Source organism: Clarias gariepinus, chromosome 10 (assembly GCF_024256425.1).
Source record: "Clarias gariepinus isolate MV-2021 ecotype Netherlands chromosome 10, CGAR_prim_01v2, whole genome shotgun sequence".
Taxonomy (NCBI): Eukaryota; Metazoa; Chordata; class Actinopteri; order Siluriformes; family Clariidae; genus Clarias; species Clarias gariepinus.
Genome location: NC_071109.1, coordinates 26,139,868 through 26,162,667, shown reverse-complemented (window position 1 = coordinate 26,162,667; position 22,800 = coordinate 26,139,868). Strand labels below are relative to the sequence as shown.

The window sequence follows — 22,800 nt, the reverse complement described above, 5'->3', positions numbered from 1 at the left end:
AAGCCTTGTGAGAATATGACATCACCTAGAGATCAGGTATAGACTGAGAACAGAAAAGGACTGTGTGCTAAGTCTTGTGGGACACCATTGGAGAGTCTGCCACAACAGAGCATATATGCATACAATTCTCTAATGAAAAAGGGTTATGAGGTCTGATGAGTCTGAATTTAGTCTATTCCAGTGCGATGAGTGCGTCAGGGTGAGAAGGGAAGCGCATGGACCGATGCACCCATCATGCATAGTGGCCACTGTACAAGCTTCTGATGGCAGTGGTATAATCTGGGGTTGCTTTAGTTGCTTAGGTCTATGCTCAGCAACATTATGTGGCAAATAACATGAAGTCAGCTGACGACCTGAATGTACTGAATGACCAGGTTATCACATCTGTGGAGTTTTTCTTCACTGTTGGCACAGCCGTATTCCTGGACTCGGATTGTAAAAGAGTGGTTCTGGGAGCATGAAGGATCATTTCCACACATGAATCTGTCACCACAGTGTAGTAATGCATACTACCAACATATTTTCAATTACATTTTTTTCATGTCCAACCAAAAACACAGCACGCAGGAAAAAGATTCACGTTTCATTTTTATTAACAAACATTACAAACCATAAAACAGTCGAATTCCGACATACAAAATATCCCAAGCAATGGTAAAGTATGCATTTGTGATTTCTTGACTATCTGCCAGGCACTGTGCAGTATCAGGCCCAAAAATATCAGTTACTACTGATTTTTTCTTTTTTTTTTGCCTGAGTGGTCATGTGGTCAGAAAGCAGAAAGCAGTGCTGAAATGGTGTAGGTTGTTGATCTGAAAACATCCTGCTAGCCACAACTGCTAGCCATAACAAGCACCAGTGCAATCAAGAACATCGTGATTAAAAAAAATTAAAAAGTTGGGGGAAAAGGGCTATTTAGTGTAAATACTAAGTACAGCCAATCACTGTGTGTGAACGTAATTAGATCGTTTTAGATCACATTATGCTCCACTGTAATACTCTCATTAGATTTTTTTAATTTGTATTCTTTTTAATCCATAAAACACACTTATCATTGACTGCAAGTAACTTTCATTTCACTCATCACAGAGCTAAAGCTTGTGCACAAACGTTCGTTCCTTTAAGCTTTACATCAAGTCGCAACATTCTTATTACACTGAAAGCATGACAATACATTTAACTTTAAGCATGACATTTATAAGCCTTTAGAGACACCACTGTTTCAATTGCGTCTAGCTCTCACACATCCGTTCATTCAAACATAGATGCAGCCAGTCCGGTTTGTCTGAAAGTCTCAGCGACCTGTCTGGAGTGCTGGATTTTAGCCGAAAGGGCTTCAAACACATCGTTTTGATCCTGAGCAGTAGCTGTTTTGTAGATAAACAATCCCAAAGACTCCAAGCCCCTCATGCCGAGGTTTACACCGCAACCTTAAAGGGGAAAAAAAAACAGTTATTGTCCTTACATAATACAAAATAATAATTTGACAAAATGAGTAAAGCTCCAACTTCTGTCAAATGGCTCATATCTCACTCACTCATCTTCTATACCGCTCTCACAGGAGTATTCAGGGTCGCAGGGACCTGGAGCCTCAGGGCACGAGGCAGGGTACACCCTGAAAAGGGTGCCAATCCATCGCAGGGCACACACACGCATATATACTGTATACACACTTACATACTACAGGCAATTTGTGAACGCCATTAGCCTAACCTGTGTATCTTTGGACTGTAGGAGGAAACCGGAGTACTCAGAGGAAACCCACCAAGCAGGAGAAGATGCAAACTTCATGCACACAGAGACATGAATCGAGCCTGACCGGGAATCAAACCCAGACCCTGGAGGTGCAAGGCGACCGTGCTAACCACTACACCACCATGCCGCGTGGTGCATGGCTCATATCTACCAATAGTATATCTGACATACAGTAGTACATCTAAATGTTAGCAGTATATCTTACAGCTAGTAATACACTGCTTGGCCAAATAAAATTCATTTACAGAGTCCTCACGCTTCCAGCACCATTCTTTCACAATTTGAGTCCTGGAATATGCCTATGCCTCCTTTGATGTGATACCCTGGTCATTCAGTAAATTCAAGTAATCAGCTGAGTTCATGTTATTGCTACATAATTATTCTGTCTAGTATGGTCTAGACCTGACCAACTAAAGCAACCCCCAGATCATAAGACTGCCTCCAGATGCTTGTACATTGCTATGCATGATGTGTGCTGCTTTATGAGCTTCCCTTCCCTTCTTACCCTGATGCCAATCTGAACTCATGTTCATGCTCTTATCACCTCTAGGTTGGACTATTGTAATGCCTTACTGTCTGGTTGTTCAACTAGATGTATAAACAAGCTTCAGCTAGTCCAGAATGCAGCAGCGAGAGTCCTCACTAGAACCAGAAGGTAAGAGCACATCACATCTACCTTATCTTCACTTCATTGGCTCCCCGTGAAATTTCGCATTGATTTTAAAATACTACTCTTGAGATATAAAGCATTAAAAGGTCTCGCGCTGCAGTACCTGAGCGAACTGCTAGTGTCTTACGATCCGCTACGCCTACTTAGATCAAAGGATGCAGGCTGCTTATCAGTACCGCGTATTATGAAAAATACAGCTTGGGGCAGAGCTTTTTCATACAAAGCCCCAAAATTATGGAATAGTCTTCCAAATAGTGTTTGGGACTTAGACACAGTCTCAGTGTTTAAGTCCAGGCTAAAAACCTATTTATTTAGCCAAGCATTTTTATAAATAGATTTGCCATAGGTAAAGGAGCAGATCTGGGGGACTCATGGACGTAGAGTATTATGGTGAACTGGTATGTTTGGATGCTGTCTTCCTCACTCTCATTGATCACTCAGGTTTGCTGACGGTGAGGTGATTGTTTGCTTTACATGTCAGGAAGCCCTCAAGTTTGTGTTTCCTACTGGCTCTCCCCTTTTAGTTATGCTGTTATAGTTAGTCCTGCCGGAGTCTCTGCTTGCACTCTACACTAAATATACATTCACATTATACATTACGTGACTGCGACCATACCTAACTGTTATCTCTCCTCTTCTGCTCTCCCCCTCTCTCTCTTCTCTCTCTCTGTCGAGCTACACATATCATTCCTGAGCTGCCAGTAATCTAGACCCCCTCTGCCCTCCGGACCTGTCTGACCCATCCTGGTGCCCCGCTTCTGGTTGGAGATAAGTGTGTCTCTTTGGGATGCGTCTGGTGTCAGGGGATGGTTTCACTTTACCATAAAGACGGTTCTGGCCTCGACTGGTGTTGACAGCTGTTTCTCTGAGGACTTGACTTGGCTGCAGTTGCTTGATAGTTAAAGACTGCAATTGTCTCCAATAAATACCTGGACCCCATATTTACATCAATTAACATCAACTAACATCAACTGTTAAAGCTGAACTGCCTGCCACCTAACACACATTATAAATGCAGATCAATTCCTGGTTTCTGTTTCACCCAGATGAGGATGGGTTCTCTGTTGAGTCTAGTTCCTCTCAAGGTTTCTTCCTTTTACCATCTCAGGGAGTTTTTCCTTGCCACTGTCGCTGGCGGCTTGCTCACCAGGGACTATCTGCTCATCTTGATTCATGCACACTTACATTCCATACAGACTTAAATAATTATTTTGATTGTGTAAAGCTGCTTTGCGATAATGACAATCGTTAAAAGCGCTATACAAATAAAATTGAATTGAATTGAACTCAGGTGATCACCATTCAGCACTTTCCTCCCAGGTTTTAATTATGTGTTGAAGGGTTCTTAACCTAGGTTCAGTAATTCAAAATCTCCTTAGTTGTCTTGTTTGCTTGATGCAGCAATTCAGAATTTGAACCCTCTGAATTGTCAACTCCTATTTTGGCCAGGCAGTGTGCATGCATTATTTACGACAGTTGTACTATATCTGGAGTTAGAAGTTTTTCTCAATGAGGGGACAAATGAAAACAAACTTACCGGTATCAAAGTTTAGCATTCGTGCTGCCTCTCCTTCCACAGTGACAGCCACATTGTCGCCCTCGATGTAGGCTGCACTGATGCGTCGGTGGGACAGCATGATCTCGAAAAGCCTGCGGCTGCACTGCATGCTGTGCAAAGTCAGCTCGCTCACACGGGGTTCAATGTCTGTCTTATAAGCATTAAAGGATTGGTGAAAGATGTTCTTCATTATCTGAAATAAAAGGTTGGAGAGAAAAAAAACTTTAAACAGGTGTGTGAATGACTGTATCTGTAAAATACGGACATGGAGAAAAAAACAAACTTGAATCGTGTTTATTGAAATATATATAAAGCCTTAAAAATAGAAATTGGAATCACACAAGGCAACATAAGTGAGTTAATGGCACTGCCTCACATCATCGCCCCGTCATCCTCCTGTGGTGTCTTGGTAACGTCTCCCCTATCCTCAGCACCCACCTCTCTCTCTTCTCTCTCTCTCACAACACACTGATTCTTTCTTGCTGTAACCAGGTAACAGCATGTGTTTCTGTGAATGACGTGCTCCATCGGCTGTGCACTGTGAAACCACTGTCTTAATAAACCTCTTTACACTGTCTAACTCTTACTGTTCAACCTTAGGCTAAACATCTTTTTTTTTTTTTTTTTTTTACAATTTTCCCATAAAGTCCTTTAGAGTGAAAAAGCCCTGACCTCGCCTTCTTTGGGACTCCTTCCCTTCTCCATGCCTCATTTCTTTACATTCAATTAAATCAAATGATGTGGATTAAATTAAAGATTTTTTTTTTCAAAGTTCCTAAAAATACCATTTTAAAACAGTATAACCACTTCAGCAGCAACCTCATTTCCCCTCTCGTCTGTTCCGACCACTCAGCATTCAGCATCACCAGTACACTAATCACTGGATCGTACCTGTTTTTTAGTTGTTTATGCCTTAAGTTAAATGTTTTTTAATGCCTGAATGGTCATTATAGGTTTTATAGGTCACTGTGTGGCATAACAAACAAAAATACGTTGCTCTAAAACTGCTCAGGCACAGGGATTGGAGTGAAAATGAGAGCCAAAAAATTTCCTTCAAGAGGCTTAGAGAGATATTCCTTAAAAAGCAAAATATGAAGAAACAAGGGGTGGCTCAAGACTTTTGCACGGTACTCTATTTTATATATTTTACAGTATTTGCAGAAATACTAACTTTTGTGCAAATGACACACACACTCACAGTGTCCGAGGACATTTGGTACCACCTTCATAATGCAAAGTTCACACTCTGTGTCTGTTTCTCAAGTCATTATCAGGCACTGTTGTTCAGATCAATATCACAGCTTTAGCTCTGTCCCTGTTGTTCCGGGTCCTGCTTTGCCCAGTTCACACTGATTGCTGACTGCCTGGCATTTGACAATATAGCTTTTATCATCATCGTCTATACCGCTTTATCTTGTAGTCAGGGTTCCTATCCCAGGAGGCTTAGGGCACAAGGCAGGGTACTGGGCGCACACACATACACTACGGGCAATTTGGGAACGCCAATCAGCCTAACTTAAATGTCTTTGGCTTGTGGGAGTAAACCGGAGAACCCAGAGGAAATCCACAAAGCACAGGAATCGAACCCAGCCCCTGGAGGTGCAAGGCGACCGTGCTAACCACTACACCACCGTGCTGTCTGGCTCATATCTACCAATAGTATATCTGACATACAGTTGTATATCTAAATGTTAGTAGTATACCTTACAGATAATAATACACCAATACAATACAATGCCTACCATGCAAGCCTGTGGGGGCAGTATTATCCTCTGGGGTTGCTTCTATTGGTCAGGACTATGTTCAGCAAAGTTATGTGCCCAAAAAATAAGGTCAGCTGACTACCTGTATATACAGAATGATTAGGTTTTCGCATTAAAGACTTTTTCTTTCCTGATCATATTCCAGCATGATGATGTCAGGATTCAGTCTCAGATTGTGAAAACGTGATTCAGGGACTATGAGACAGTTTTACACATGGATTGGGTCCATTGGGATCTTTGTGATGTGCTGGAGAAGACTATATGCTGTGGTCACACAATCATTACAAGATCTTGAAGAGAAATCAATGCGACACTAGACGGGAATAAATGTTGTGACATTGCATAAGCCTATCTAAACTAAACAAAAAAACTAAAGCAAAAAATTATCCCACAAAATACGAGAGTGTGTGAGTATTTTTTATAGAGGCTGGACTGTGTGTTTACAGTATTAGAGCGAGAATTTATTAACACCAAACTACTGCATATCATAATATAAAATAAAACCATATAAATTGACTTGTAATTACTAATGGAAACTGCAACATTATACTATTTATTTGTATTGACTTTCAATTTTTTCTTTTTTTTCCTAGATGGACTGTATGGAGGCGAACTGATATAAACATCAGCATTCTTCCAATGCCATCCATTTAGAGCTGTCAGAAGTATTTACCCTGGATGCATGCAGATTGAATTCCCGTGCAACACTAATACCATCCACATATAACTAAATATAGACAATCTGTGATTATAATATTGCTGTGTAACTGATCTCACTGTCTAAAATAACTGATATAGTGCTAGTTATTTTCAGTATGGATTTTCCCCTAAAACCCCACCAGGTCACAGGAGACGGTGTCGGTTTGGAAGCTGAAGATGTGATTTTGTTATCATGATAATGAACCAGTGGAAAAACTGAACTGAATCCCTGTGGTGTGCAAATGATGCTTTAAAAGCTTGTTAAACTGATGCATGGTGTTATTCATAGGCTTATTACTGAGGAGTTGGCCGTGTGACGCAGGAAACGCAGCATTTTCGAATCCACAGATGTGCAGGCCAGGGCCATGTATCGGTGTCGAAATGTTCCGTAAATCTTCAAGTGAAATCCAGGCTTGAAGGAGGTTTGAGAGGAGCTGCGAGGTTCTTTGACAGCGTCAATGCCGTATGCGGAAAGGTCAAAATACAGCCTGTGAGCTCTGATCTCCGGTGTAGGGACCTATAAAGAGGAAGGAAAATATTCAGTACTATTTCTGATTGCCAAAAAAACAGCACATAAAAATGTGAAACTTGCCCACCAGCAGAAATACAACAACATGTCCTGTCCCTTAAATAGAAAACGAAAAAAAAAAAAAACTGTCAGTTATCTTTCATTGTGTTTTGTTCTCCGGACATTTTATATCAGTATACCAGTTCAAATCAAATTACAACTGGGTTAATACATTTATTCACCAGCATTCATTGTACTGGAAAAGAAAATGGTACAGAATGTTTTGTTATTAAGAATGAAAGGTCAGGTTTTATCTCTTCTATTTATGGCGGAGGATATAGTTAGTCTAAACAAGAGGCCATTGCTCTTTCCTAACTTAATTGATCTTGGTTTACGTTGACGTAACTAGGCTTGGAAATTCAATTGCTGGATTACTATGTACAGTATGGCAGATTCCACTTGACGAGCAATTAATAATTCGCGGGATCACAGCACAGTATGACCCAGCGAGGACACGTAAGAAAATTATCTTGATTTCAGCTAGACGGAAATGAACCTTTATGAATCTCACGTCTCAGATAACACTGATCTCCATTCATGTGGATAGATGCACAAACCAATCTCCAGCCAACTCCCAGGGATTTAGTGTGTATAGTTGTGTGGGAGTGTTTGTACTTGAGGGCCAGTGCAGACCTTTGGATGACCTTGTCTTCTTCCTATTTGTCACTGTACACCACCCAGTGACAATTAATCAACTCGTATTTATATCTCAGTCAGTTCTGGTTCACTTGCAGCAGCTTGCGAGCGTGCTGTTTTTCGTGTCTGAAAGCTTTTAGGCATCTAATATTCAAAGACCCGAAGACCCAGTGCTACCAGTAATGACTGGTTCGATGATATAAATAGCACAATCTCAAATTGAGCTGCTGGTGTTTTGTCTCCGTGACTTTGCTGGGAACGCAAAAAGATCACTACGATTTCAGGAATTAATAAACAAACTACAGGAAATGTCATCTACAATATATTTTATGGTTGTTCACATCATATGAGATTGTTCCTTATGCTGGGAATTTGTTTTCATCATGTATGAGATCTCTGCCAAAGCTTTGAAATGAAAATTTGATTCAGAATTCATATTTAAATAAATGAACCAGCAGGGTCAGACAACAGCTGCAAAGCCAAACCAATAATAATAATACACTAGTGTTAGAGTGATGTAAGAGGCAGGTGGACCTTTATGCAAAAATATTAAGAAGGTTAAAACAAATAATTAATCAGTTATTATTATTATATATACACTGCATAAAAATATTAAATGTAAAATGGCTTTGTTCTTGTTATTAAAATTGTTTGTAAACTTTCTTTTCTTATTTTTCTATAAATATTTCATTAAAAAAAAAGGCTCTGTTGAAAAGCCAGCCTCTATAGGTCACATTTATACTTCCTGTATCAGTGTTTCCTTTCCCTGCATCCACTACCACTAAAGAGTGAAACATCTTTAAGACAGACCTGTCTTTGGTCCAGTCTCTCTATCGTGGCATTAGCTCCGTAGGCATGGCAGGGCTCTACAATGTACTCTGAACTGATTCCCAATACAGAGCAGGAGTCACCACAAGAGCCGTCAGCCACTACAATAACCCGGGGCCATTCGCCATTTGGGATCCTCCTTAGATACTCATCTGTGAACTAGAGAGAGAATAAAGGAGAGAAAGAGAGATAGAGATAGAGAGAGAGAGAGAGGTTAAGTATCCTTTAGTATGCTCAAGCTGCTTTATAAAAAGCCATTGTTAAGTGCTTTATAAGCATTTCCAATCCAGTATAATTTTAAAAAGGGTTTTATGGCTGAGCTCCTTCTCCCATCATATCAACAATAATTTTTTTTTTTTTAATTGAATTAAATAAGCAAAGTAAATAACATCATAAGTAGAATATGTTACGTTTTTTTGCGCAACACATGTACATTCTGCTGAATAAGAGCCTATACAGTACATCATGCATTGTGCCCTTATGATCTTATGACCTGGAGTTGCTTTAATTGGTCAGGTCTAAAGTCAGAATCTTATAAGACAATAAAACTAAGTCAGCTGATGACCTGAATGCACTTCATAACCAGGTTATCCCCGCAATGCATTTTTTTTTTAACGACACATTTTTCAGGACTCAGATTGTGAAAGAGTGGTTCTGGAAGCATGAGGAATCATTTTTACACATGAACTGGCCACCACAAATAAGTACAGTAATAAGTTATATGTTTTATCATATATAATATAGTAGTGCACAACGAAATTTTTTCTTTGCATATTCCAGCTTGGGGTCAGGGGTCAGAGCAAATCGTCAGCCATGATACAGCGCCCCTGGTGCAGACGGGATTAAGGGCTTTGTTTAAGAGCCCACAATGGCGGCCTGATGAAGCCGGAGCTTTGGGTTTCACCGACGTTTTGATCAGTAAACAGGCATCCTAACCAACCAAGCTACCCCTGGCCCAAAACAATTATATACGGGGATAGAAAGTGTATGTTGTTTAAGGTATTTGACTTGGGTATTCTACATGGCAGGCAAGAAACCTACCACTGAGACATTTATTAATGCATTCAAGGTTCCCACTATAAATCTTAAAAATCAAGCAAGTTTTTCTTTTTCTTTTTTTCATTAGAACTATGTTCTAAACTATAATAAATTAAAATATGATTACAAATTCATACCCATGTGTATAAATACCCATTTTGAATTTACTTTAAATGCTTGACTACAATTGTTTTTCTTTGAACCATTAATTATGGGTTTTGTAAAGCACTGTTAATTGAGTACGATGATTTCCTCCGTACACTCATTGGAGCAGACTGACATCCTGTTCTTCCAAATGTCATTAAATTAAATCAGACTCAATTCGAGTTTGTTTTATTGGATGTGAAATTCTCAGCACATCAGTGGAGACGAAAAAAGAAAAAAAAAGATAAGAAGGATAAAAATACAAAGCAGACAGACCAAATGCAAACACTTCAGCTGCTTATCAATAAACCAGCTGCTTTATATTTAATGAACTGTGACCTTGGAATTAGGAGATGCATGTGAAAGGAATTAAACCTTTTCAAGGATAACTGTCTTTAGGTTTCTTTTTTTCCCCACAGGCTTTAGTTCAGTTAGTTCAGTAATCCAGCAGCGTGAGGTAGAGATAAGAAGGCCAAGGAAACCCAAACAAAGTCTGTGACGACTAAAAATAAAAGCTATTTCATTTCCAGACAGAAAGAAGCACTCCTAGCACAGGCGGTGAAAGCAACTAGCCCTTACAAAAGAACAAGATGGAAAAGAGGGGAAAGCAGCAGGTCAAGTCTGAATCAGAGCTCTGATCTGAAACCAACACAATAACAGAGAGAGAGAGAGAAAGAGAGAGAGAGAAAGAGAGAGAGAGAGAGAGAGAGAAGCTAGTAGAAAGACCAGAGGGGAACAGTGAATCTATTAAAAGGCTTTATTGCTCTTGCTTTCCTTGCTCCTGCGTCAGTGCTATTACCCAGGCTTTACTAAACACAATCACCTGTACATAATGTCCATCCCCACCAGCTCCATGTTAGCTGTTGCTTGGTTTGCTGTTATGAAACTCTACAGTCATGATTAACTTCTGTGTTTCAAAATAAATAAAATCACGAAAAAAAAATCTCTTCCAAATGTCATTAAATTAAATCAGACTCAATTCGAGTTTGTTTTATTGGATGTGAAATTCTCAGCACATCAGTGGAGACGAAAAAAGAAAAAAAAAGATAAGAAGGATAAAAATACAAAGCAGACAGACCAAATGCAAACACTTCAGCTGCTTATCAATAAACCAGCTGCTTTATATTTAATGAACTGTGACCTTGGAATTAGGAGATGCATGTGAAAGGAATTAAACCTTTTCAAGGATAACTGTCTTTAGGTTTCTTTTTTTCCCCACAGGCTTTAGTTCAGTTAGTTCAGTAATCCAGCAGCGTGAGGTAGAGATAAGAAGGCCAAGGAAACCCAAACAAAGTCTGTGACGACTAAAAATAAAAGCTATTTCATTTCCAGACAGAAAGAAGCACTCCTAGCACAGGCGGTGAAAGCAACTAGCCCTTACAAAAGAACAAGATGGAAAAGAGGGGAAAGCAGCAGGTCAAGTCTGAATCAGAGCTCTGATCTGAAACCAACACAATAACAGAGAGAGAGAGAGAAAGAGAGAGAGAGAAAGAGAGAGAGAGAGAGAGAGAGAAGCTAGTAGAAAGACCAGAGGGGAACAGTGAATCTATTAAAAGGCTTTATTGCTCTTGCTTTCCTTGCTCCTGCGTCAGTGCTATTACCCAGGCTTTACTAAACACAATCACCTGTACATAATGTCCATCCCCACCAGCTCCATGTTAGCTGTTGCTTGGTTTGCTGTTATGAAACTCTACAGTCATGATTAACTTCTGTGTTTCAAAATAAATAAAATCACGAAAAAAAAATCTCCATATAACATTACACATGAAAAAAGGTAATGCACCTGGCCTTCTATCGCCAGGTGTTCTTTATGAAAAAAAGAGAGCAAGAAGCAATTTCCGGAGCTCACTGTAAAATCACTCACTCCTTATGTGTCCTATATCTGCAAATTTTCTCTTAAAGCATGTTATTTCTCTGCATGCCAGACAAGTAGTGCTTAGTGCTTATCATTGATTGTGTGCAATCTTGTTCTGGGGAAACACTGTCTCTATTGATTACTCTCAATTTCTCCAAAACATCACAAGAGATCCAAAGAGAAGTATATGTAAGTATATGTAAGTATATATTCACAGTCTGCAGTTCAAGAATTAATTAGTGACATGGTGTTTTAGGAGATAACTTAAATAATACGGCAGCATACAGTATAGTGATTATTATAAATGTTGGCAATATTACAAAATAAATGTCACTGAAGAGTTAGTTTAATTCTAATCCATAAAGTGTAGACTAAACTAAACCTATACTGGTTAAAAATGCTTTTTTTTTTTATTGTCAAATTATTGTGGTGCATCAACAAAGAAATGGATTTGGGTTAAGAACTGTTCAATGTACTATTAAAACCTGGGAGGTTAGTGCTGGAACATCAACATCAGCAAAGAAATGTGGCCAGAAAAGAAAAAAAACATGACTGACTGTGATTTTGTGAATTTGATAGGGAGCATAAAGATTGGACTTTGACGCAATGAAAAAAGGTCATGTGGTCTGATTAGTTCAGATATTAAAGCACCCATCAATCATAGTGGCCACTGTACACACCTCTGGAGGCAATCTTGAGTTGCTTCAGCTGGTCAAGTCAGCTGATGACCTGAATATACTGAATGACCAGATTAGATTTTTTCTTCCCTAAAGGCTCAGGCATATTCCAGGATTCAAAAGAAAAGGTGGTTCTGGGAGCATGAGGAAATTAACCACGCTTGAACAAATTATTATTTTATTTTTTACTGAGGCTGCCAATCGCTAATCTAATGGAGTCATTGAGCCAACCCTCATTTCTTCATATTAAATTTTATTAAATTATGTAGCTTAAATAAAAAAATATGCTATTTAAAATTTGATTGGTTATCTAACAACCTCAGCAGCAACCTCATTTCCCCTCTCGTCTGTTCCAACATCTCAGCATTCAGCCTAACCAGAATTCTAATCACTAGCCTGATCGTCTTTCATCATCAGCACCTGTTTCTCATTGATTTATGCCTTAGTTAGATGTTTTTATGCTGAAATAATTAATGTGTGGCTAAACAAACAAACAAAACATTTTCTGGGACTGGACTGAAAATAAGAGCCAAAAACTTGCCAAAATAAAAGGCAAAATGCATCCTTTAAGAAGCCTGGAAAAATATTCCTTCAGACTAGTGTAAAAGAACACAAGAAAGTCTGTCTCTTTGGAAGCAAAATAGGAAGAAATGAGGGGTGGCTCAGTTCATAGTACTGTATGTATTTACATTTACATTTAGGCATTTGGCAGACGCTCTTATCCAGAGCGACTTACATTTTTATCTCATTACACATCTGAGCAGTTGAGGGTTAAGGGCCTTGCTCAAGGGCCCAACAGTGGCAACTTGGTGGTTGTGGGGTTTGAACCTGGGATCTTTCGAACCGTAGGCCAATGCCTTAACCACTGAGCTACCCCTGGCCGTATGTATGATGTATGATTGCTTTCAGTAGAGAAGCAGTATGACTTCATGCCAAAGACCAAGCTTGAACAAACATAAATTTCAAAATTCAAGGACTTTTGACAAGGACATTGTTAAATCTTTGTCTTGAGCTAGGAATGTAAAATCTAGTCTGGCTCTGACGATAGAGTAATGCCTACTGACATCTTTGCTCATTGTTTACATAAAGGAGTGGCCTTCACCCCTGGCCTTTATTCAATTTGCCACTCTCAATACCCTTTTGACTCTTGCTTCTTATTTTATTTTTTTTGTTGTATGTTTTGTACAGTGATCTTGTATGCTGCACCAGAGTCCTGCACACATGCTAATTCAGCTCACTGTTTTGTAAAAACAAAGTTGATTGCACTTTTCACCACAGTTTTCTTTCCAGCATGACATTAAAAGGTAAAGAGCCTAGCTGTAAAAAAGCCAAGATTTCACTCTAGAGACAAGTATCTACAGGACAGGTAAGACTTGCAAGGGGTCCAGAACACTAATGGGGACACCAAGGATTGGTCTAAAAAGTAACAAATGTCCAAATATTGGACATTCCCTAAAAACTTCTTAATATATTATATATAAAGACAAAAAGTAAAACTAAAAAAGAAGCCTAGCTCATTCGCACGTTGCCTAGTGAATCTGTGTATAACAAGTGCACATATTAAATGTACACGGTCCTGTCAAAAGGAAGGAAATGTTCCTATAAGGAAGTAAAAAGTAAAAGGCGAAGTAAAAACAAGAGAAAAGGAAGCAAGCCAGTAGGAAGTGGTGGTGACAGATGGATAAATGACAACTGCAAAGCGAAAAAATAATGTTGCGTTAGTATCAGCTTCATAGTTCCTAATATGCAGGCTAGGGCTTAAAATAACTCGCAGTGCTACAACTATTCAGATCAGCATTGGTTAGATATGATTATAAATACAGTATCTGTATGTATTACGGTTAGGGGTGAGAAAAACTTTTAGGGGTGTTTTGGGGTCATAAAAGTAGTTTCAAGGGTTATATTATCATGCTAATATTACAAACATTGCATATTCTTGTCTACACTCTATGTGTGGCAAATCTCATAGTGTTTGTGTGGGTTTTCTTTAGGTTCTCTTGTTTGCTTCCAGTGTTAAACAACATGCAGATATGTGGAGATCTGTGAGTCAGACGGAGTGAGATTGAGTATGAGAAAGGCTCTAAATCTCAGGCTGTAGATTTATTTGCTCCGAGTGGGTGGATCCACCTTGACCCTTACCAAGATGAAGCAGAGACTGAAGATGAGTAAATGAATAAATGAATGAAGGCATGAATAAAAAAATACAAGAATTTACAAATCTTTACCTCCTCTGGGGACCCTGGAGCATTGTGTGTGTGATAACCAAAAATTTCCCAGGGGGTCTCTTGGGCCTCTTATCTCCTGGCCCCTGGTGTGTCTCTTTTTACAGCACACCTGCTCTCTGGCCATGCCGCCTATACGCGTGATATAGAATAATCTGTTTTGAGTGCACGGCCTCACTGACCTTAGTGCCCAAGTGGACTCTCACGTCGACTTTGTGTTTCTTTTGCTCCAGCACGCTCAGTAGGTACTCCTGAAACACGCCGATCCGCGTAAAGAAGTGCTCGTTGTGCCAGCATCCCTCCATGTTGTCGAAGTCCACGCCAAGGCTGAGCAGAAAGCGCACACTGCGGGGGTCCAGCGCAATCTGCTGCGGCCGGCAGAGCAGCGCGCTGCGTGTGCGCTCGTCCAGCACGGTGAGCTTCAGGACCTTCCCGCTGCGGACAGCGACCAGCGCCGCCGTCAGTCCCACCGGCCCGGAGCCCACCACCAGCAGCGAGATGCGCGCGCGCCACTGCCGCAGCCCGTCCACGCTTCCCTTCACCACCACGTACACGGCCACGGCCAGCAGCGTGCTGAGTGCCGTCTCGTACGCCACGCTGCCGTAGCGCTCCTGCGCGCCGCCGCCGCCGCCGTCCGCGTCTTCCGCCTGCACCCCGTTCATAGCGCGTGCGCTCAGGCGGTACCGCGAGCCGACACCGAGCCTCGCGTAGCTTATCCCATTCCACAGAAAGCAGTCGGGCAAAACTAGTCAAGGTGCCCCGGCTCTGATTACATTCTCCACAAACCCCTTCACGCAACTTTAACTGCGTGCATCCGGCGCGTAAAGTCTGTGAATGAGCCGAGGAGCGAGACGCAGCGCTGTGGAATTGACTGTGCGCGCGTATATGTGTGTGTTTGAGAGCGAGAGAGAGAGAGAGAGAGAAAATCAGTGAGTGTCCGACTGGGTGTGTGCGTGCACTCTGTCTAGACACGCCTCTTTTGAGAACCTTTCGAAACGGGACCTCGTCCAAACTTACTGCGCTGCATCCCAACGAGACACAGGGCTTCCGGATCAAAATAATTCCAGATCACCACCTTATAAAGCACTTATAGATAAGATAGTCTTGATGTGATTGCTTTCTACAGATGCAGTAATTTCAGCTGGTAAACTGGGTGTGCAATGGCGATTTCCACAAATAGTTATGATTGGTGCGTATTTTGTTATCCTGCAGTCAGTCCAGAAAGACTGAAATCTATGGATCTGACGGAGTGAGACTCACTTATGAGAAATGCTGCAAGTCTCAGGCTGTAGATTTATTTGCTCCGAGTTCTGACTGGTATGAAACCCAGATTAAATCAGCTCTTTCTCTCGAGTTGCGCGCTCAGCATTATTCAGCACAAAGACAAATGCTGCTCGGGCTGCACCAGATGCTGCAACATGAACTGACAGGTTCTTTTTAGGTTTTATTGATCAAGGGAGCTAAAACAAGAGCAGTCAGTAAAGGAGAGCACTTTTGTAGATAACTGAAGCTTTATTTCATGACAGTGCACAGGAGTAGAGTTAAAGGAGTTTTTGTTTCGAATCTTAGAAAAGATGTTACAGTACATGTAGAACCTTATTTTTCATGTTCCTTTGGCAAACCTCCTACATGCCCTGTGTATAACTATACAACAAGAGGATTTCAGGTAGAAGCCCTAAATGAAGCTAGGTTCAATCCTTAAACATTGACTGAGCCCTTTAAGAACTCATATTTATTGGTCGTATGTCACAGCAATTCAGCAAATATTACATTTAATGATTGAAGATTGTCACAGCGTGCTTTAGCTGTTTATAGTTACAAATTAATGTTTGTAACAGTGGTTACAGGTATCATCTACTTTATAACAGCTATAAATTTTACCCGTCTCACTTTTTTTTAACAAAGACAACAATGCACAGTCATCTTACTGAGAATCTGGAAAGTACAAAGTCCTCTGTCCTGAAGGTTCCCCCCTGACAAAAAAATACTGACTGTTTCAACTTACTGGAGACTCATTCTATATATATATATATATATATATATATATATATATATATATATAAAGAAACATTACCACATTCATTCATATATTCATTCAATTTCCATACCCCTTGTTCTGTCTACCTACCCCAAGGATCTAACCCAGAGCACAAGGCACCCTGGATGGGGTGCCAAGACACACACCCAATCATACAACCAATCATAGTGTATTATGGGCACATTAATCATCCTACAAAACATGTCCTACAAAAGAAAGAGAAAACATGCCATCTCTGCCACTGTTTAAATGTCTTTATTAAATATTTTTTAGATTTGTTCATTCCTAGGGTTATTTTATAAGAAGTATCTGTCATACACGGCACTGCAAATGAGTTGTTACTACAGAAACGATAGCATATTTAAACAAGTGCATTAACATAAACCTGTGACCTGAATAACATCTGGCACCATTGTTTGAGCTGCTGCTGTTTAAAAAAAACATTCAGCACAATCTGCTGAATCAGGTTGTTGATTTAAACAGCACTATGTTACCAGGATGTTTGGAACAGACAATGAAATGTAATGTGTAAAATAAATAAATAAAAACCCTAGTTGGCTTTTCTGTGTGCATCTGTCTTCATTTATGCTCCTAAACTATTCGCCTAATTGGTCCATTAACCTGCAGTACCACTAGCCTTTCTGTCTACACAAACTAATGTGATTTTGAATAACCTAGCTCTGCTGTCTTCGTTTGATTTTGATATTTCTGTCCATCTTAGGATTTCCTCTTAGCTACAGTTGCCATGGGCTCACTCTTTGCCTTCAGGCTGATTGCAGTTGGAATGCTTTGCAGCAGCAGTGACAGAAAAGGTCACAAAAAAAAAAAAGAAATTGCTGTGAATAAAGAAATTGGTAGGTTGATGCATTCAGCTCTCAGCTCACAGCTCTCAGCTGCACAGTGGGGAAGCTATAAAATTGGTCCAGAAAATAACATTTGCATTGCCTTTTAGAAGCACATTTACAAAGATTTACAGAAACACAGAGGAGCATTTCATAAATGTCTACCTGGAAAACAAATCATTATGCTAATACAGAATGGTAAAAGCTAAAAGTTAAAACACGAGTCAGTGCTTATCAAAATAGTATTTTTGGTTGGTTTACAATTAGTATTATTAGGATTATAATATTATTAGTATTCAGACTTAAGGTGTAATCTACTTATTTGCATTTTGACTCAATGGAAATTACACTGTAGAGAACTACACAGTTCAAAGGAAGCTGTGTCAGCAAAAACACAGAGAGAGAGAGAGAGAGAGAGATGGAGCGAGAGATAAGAAAGAGAGAGAGAAGGAGAGAGAATGAAATTTAACACAAATTTTTATAGAAATAAAAAATATATTTTTCTAGCCCTGCTCATATACAGTAATACAGGATTGTAAAATCATGTGCACTCCCATTCAGCAAAAAACTCAGCAATCAAAATAGGGCTGTAGAGCTATCAATATAATTATTTGACAAATTCAGACTTGCAAGACAATAAATGCTGTACCAAAAGAGAACTGTGCTGTTATTCAGAGTTACTACAAATAGCTGATGTCTGGTGCACTTCTTAGTCACATGGAATCTGACTTATCATGTGATTTAGCCTTAGCTCACTTATTTCCACTTCAGTTAGGCTATTTTAATTTAAATGCAGAGTATTGTCTATTTTTCAATGAGCACACACTCACTTTACAGTCAAGTTACCAGCTTGGTGCTCACATGTATGCAGTCAGTGAGCAGTCGATCAGAACCGGTTTGCTGCTCTGTTAGTGGTGCAGAATGATGGCATATTTACCAGCTAAGTTAATCCTCATTCAGCTTGTGTGTACAATATGCTAAGGTTAAATGTGTAAAACTTGTTTAAACCATGGCAAAAAAACATTACTATCTTAACTCAAATAACAAAATTTGTTGCATTTTATTTTGATCTTACAGAGTAATAAAATAATAATGCATTTAACATTTGTACAAATTCCAAAAGCCACCTCAGATAAAACACTCCCCTTTTAAAAGTCTACACTTCAGAAGCCAAATGCTTGATCAGCAGCAGCATTGCCGTGAACCAATCCCCAATGAAATCGGCATCAGCTCATCATCCAACTGTGTTAACATGTTTAGGTTAGCTCTTAGCTTAGTTCTTATTAAACTTCAGATTTTAATTCAGAGTTCAGGAGGTATCGCCTATGTGGGTTAAATCCCACCCTGCAAAAACTAATTTCAGGGAGATCACCCTATAATATATATAATTATAATATATTTTATTATTTTCTTCTGTTAGCACAATTGAACTTAATGAGTCAGTACAGAACAGTAAGCAAGCGTACCCACCCTTATCATCATATAGTGTAGCAGCATGTCTTTTACAACTGTTATAATAAATATAATCCCTGTTCCATTCCATGTCAAATCTTCCATGCTACTACCTTCCTGTTTCCCTTTCGGATCTGATATTACCCTGCCTAACTCTCTCATGTTCTCTTTCTCATCCATGTCTCTTTCTCCCTCTCACTCCCTCCCTTGTGCTAACGCTTCCTGGTTTGTCTCTCAATGGACAGCTATACAACTTCCACTCTTTGTTCTCCAGGATTTCACCAGGACATGTTAAAATGGTGTATGCCCTTTGTAGAAACAGATTTACATACACCAGGCTTTTGGCCAAACATGTAAAAACAGTTTGCTGTTAATAAACAGAAACCATTCTGACAGACAAGGTGTTTGCATGTTTGACTGTGTCTCTTCTGGCATCAGTAAGCTTATTGAAGCACAGTGGTCTGACCAAGCGACTCATTCGCTCATCTTTAAGCATCTTCCAGCATGAGCAATAGAAAATCACTGTTGCAAACTGTGCAATGACCATTATTTTCACTGATATTGTAGAAAATACAATTTTTTAAATATATTTTAAATAAAAATTACAGGGAGCCCTGTCCATTAAGAAAAGAGACAAATCAGTATGTGAACAGGAGCATCTTTGATAGCTAACTATGATGTATGTATGTTTACTGGAGACATTTCCTATCACAATATATGTTCTTACTACTGGTAGAGGGTAAAGACATAGGGACTTGATGTATCACAGCTTTCTCTCAAACTCCTCCTTCTCCTCCTCACATTTTATTCACACAACGTTTACTCTTTTACTCACCAAAAAGATTGACAATGAATCTTCCGGTCTTGTCGAAACGGCTTTGAGCTGTTGTTTCACCTGAGGAAAAGAAGCCGTGTCTCCTTCAGTCTTCAGAGAAACAGTATACAGCTATGAATCTGAATAGAATTGCCTGGGTCTGCAGTGAACCTCGTGTGCAACCTTTGCATACAAATTTCTATACTTTATTCAGATTTAGGCATCTGCATCTTTATCAGACTCCAATCTGATATGAAAAACAAATGGCCAAAATATGTTTATTATGTTTAACATTAATAAAGCATGTTTGTTATGCATATAATACAGGATATGTCTGCCAAAGAAGCTATGTCTGAAGTTTATGCAACATAGAAGTGACTAGTCTTGCTTCCTTAAAAGGTAAATTTTGCTAACTTGAGCTGTTTTGGAGAGATTATGTTATATGTGCCCCCAAAATTTTTTTGCGTTATACTGTCTCGTTCCAAACAATATTTATTTAAAATGCAAATTATTCATATTTCCTTATAAGTATTGATGCTAAAGTTGGTGTAAGCTTCTATAAGCATATGACCTGCAAAAAAAATCTGTAGTGTCTGTAACTATGTCAAAATCATTTTGCACTCACTCATCTTCTATACCGCTTTATCCTGTATTCAGTGTCGCGGGGCCTGTTGCCTACCCCTGAAGACTTAGGGCATGAGGCAGGGTACACCCTGAACAGAGTGCCAATCCATCGCACACACACCCATTCACACACTACAGGCATTTCAAAGCACCAATTGGCCTAACCTGCATATCTTCGGACTGTGGGAGGAAACCCACCAAGCATGGGGAGAACATGCAAACTCCATGCACACAGAGACGGGAATCAAACCCGGACCCTGCAGGTGCAGGCCGACAATGCTAACCACTACATCACCGTGCATCCTTATGTTGGATAGCTTAACAATTTAGCATTTTAGAATAATACACTTTTTCAGTTTTTTTGGCTTTTTATGTAAAATCTAAATTAGCCAAGTATTATCTAAATGACTAATAAGATCAATAAAAATTTTAAATAAAAAATGTTACAGACACTAAATGTTATCTGATGAAAGATATAAATGTGTATGTATATTTACCGAAACCAAAGCATGGATCAAAAGATAAGAAACATTAATTATTATGAAAAACAGTATTATATTACTCTTTTTGAAAACTTTACTTGAGTAAAACAGTTACCATGTTTTGGCTGAAAGTCATCCTACATGTGTCAATGTGAATAGAGAACAAGGCACAGGATAATAAAGGAATATGAGAAATCAGCATGCAAAGTTAAAAAAAAAACTACCATGGCCACATTCACTCTTACTCTCTCTCACAAACAGAATCTCTCTGGAGTGAATAACAGGCCCAGACACCTACAGTAATTGGATTCCACCCTTCTTCAGGTACCTGGCAACCACAAAGCTCCAAAATGGCTACTTGGAGAAGGGAGAACTCGGGTGTTAATTAAAGGTTCCCAGCTCAGTGCATGAAAACACAAGGGTAACAACCGACAGCTGTCAGGTCACCTAGAAACTCAGTCTTGGGTAATATCAGGTGATGTTGTGTCATGTTTCTAGGCCTTTGTCAGGTTGCGATAGTTACAGTCTTGTTTGCTTTTCAATGTTTTAATTAAGTAAGGCCTATACTGACAGAATGAGTAATGAGAGATGCAGAGAGAAAAATATATGTTTAGTTTAATGAGTTTGCTCCTTGCAGCTCATTCGTGAGTAACAATTACAATTATTAAAACACTGAGAATTTAGTGTATTCTGTACTATATATGAGTGTTAACTGTAATCTAGTGATTGAGGTCTTGACACAGAACAGGGCAGCGTGGAATCCTTATTTAGAGCAAAGTTCACAGAGCAGATTATGAAACAATATCACAGCATCACATATCAGCAATATTTCAGGTCATACTTTCAACAGACGCTCACTCCTTAAAGCTCACTCCTTACTTAAGTAAAATTGCATTCAGTAATGGAAATAAATAAATGCACAATTTAATATACCTATATGATGCTTTTAAATGTGCAATTATTATTAGTTTAAAACTTTGTATCTTTTATCTAGAATATTTTTTCAGATTTTTCTGTAACAATCCCTTTAAAATTTCACATGTGGTAAACCTGTGTAATTTAAGAATTTCCAGCACCAATGAAATACTTGGGTACTTAAGAGCGCAAAAAACATCTAGTATTTAGTATTTTTACCTCTATGGTGCACCTAGGGGTTTCTCAGAGGTAGCTCAGTGGATAAGGCATTGGACTACGGTTCGGAAGATCCCAGGTTCAAACCCTACAACCACCAAGTTGCCACTTTTGGGGCCTTGAGCAAGGCCCTTAACCCTCAACTGCTCAGATGTGTAATGAGATAAAAATGTAAGTCGCTCTGGATAAGAGCGTCTGCCAAATGCCTAAATGTAAATGTTTTAATTGTTGCCTCAGGTACTCAGGTTTCCTCCTACAGCTTAAAGACATTCAGGGTAGGCTAATTGGTTGACTGACGGGTCTGTAAGTGAGTGAGTAAGTTTGTGCTTGTGTGCCCTGCAATAGACTGACACCCTGTCCTGTATGCCGCCTAGTGCCCTGAGACCCCTGGCATAGGCTCCAGGCTTCAGAATTTGGAATGACTTAGAAGCAGTTATTAAGTAGGCAAAGTGCCCAATACTGTTACTGTCTATCATCACCACTCATGGAACTCCTCTTATCCAGATTACATGATCGGAACTATCTGTTGTTTAATGTTATTTATGTTCATACTATTGTGTTGTAAATAATGTTTAATTGTCATTTGCATCCAATGTCAATTAAAACAAACACTGATTAATTCTGAGAAATAATCCGGTAGAGGGGTCTGAGACCTATTATCTCATATTGATCATTAGTAAGGTGAAATTGTTAAGATATACCCAAGCTGTCAAAGAAAAACACCAAATGGCACAGAGCTGTGCATCCACCCACACATACAAGCTGAACGTGCAATCTGTTTATCAGGCCATTTTTTATGATCACACTTTGATATATTGCTGTGGATATAAATCCCTCTGTACCTGTCGGCTAAGGTAAATGATTTGAAATGAATTAATGCTAAAAAAAAAAAAAAAAAAGATAATAAATCACACATTTCAAATGTGATCATAAATATTGATGTATTTATATAAAAAATATCTGACCATGTGAAAAACAAAAATACATGCATTGATAAGCCATAA

At 39.3% G+C, this 22,800-nt stretch overlaps 1 protein-coding gene across 1 annotated transcript; it reads right to left on the bottom strand.

Moving 5' to 3' along the window:
• Positions 1 to 582: 582 nt before the first annotated feature.
• si:dkey-234i14.6 (uncharacterized) lies at positions 583 to 15,299 on the bottom strand. Its single transcript, XM_053505313.1, has 5 exons — positions 14,596 to 15,299; positions 8,460 to 8,636; positions 6,744 to 6,962; positions 3,963 to 4,176; positions 583 to 1,430 (listed from the first exon to the last, which is right to left on the bottom strand). Exons 1-5 carry the CDS (start codon positions 15,073 to 15,075, stop codon positions 1,252 to 1,254), a joined length of 1,269 nt encoding a protein of 422 aa, XP_053361288.1. The 5' UTR covers positions 15,076 to 15,299; the 3' UTR covers positions 583 to 1,251.
• Positions 15,300 to 22,800: the final 7,501 nt, after the last annotated feature.

Excerpts from the sequence above, each read along its gene's own strand:
- si:dkey-234i14.6 (XM_053505313.1), bottom strand. The coding sequence starts at position 15,075 with ATGAACGGGGTGCAGGCGGAAGACGCGGACGGCGGCGGCGGCGGCGCG. Across the intron at positions 6,963-8,459 it reads AGAGACTGGACCAAAGACAG|GTCCCTACACCGGAGATCAG; the intron begins GTCTGTCTTAAA and ends TCCTCTTTATAG. Across the intron at positions 1,431-3,962 it reads AATGCTAAACTTTGATACCG|GTTGCGGTGTAAACCTCGGC; the intron begins GTAAGTTTGTTT and ends TTCCCCTTTAAG.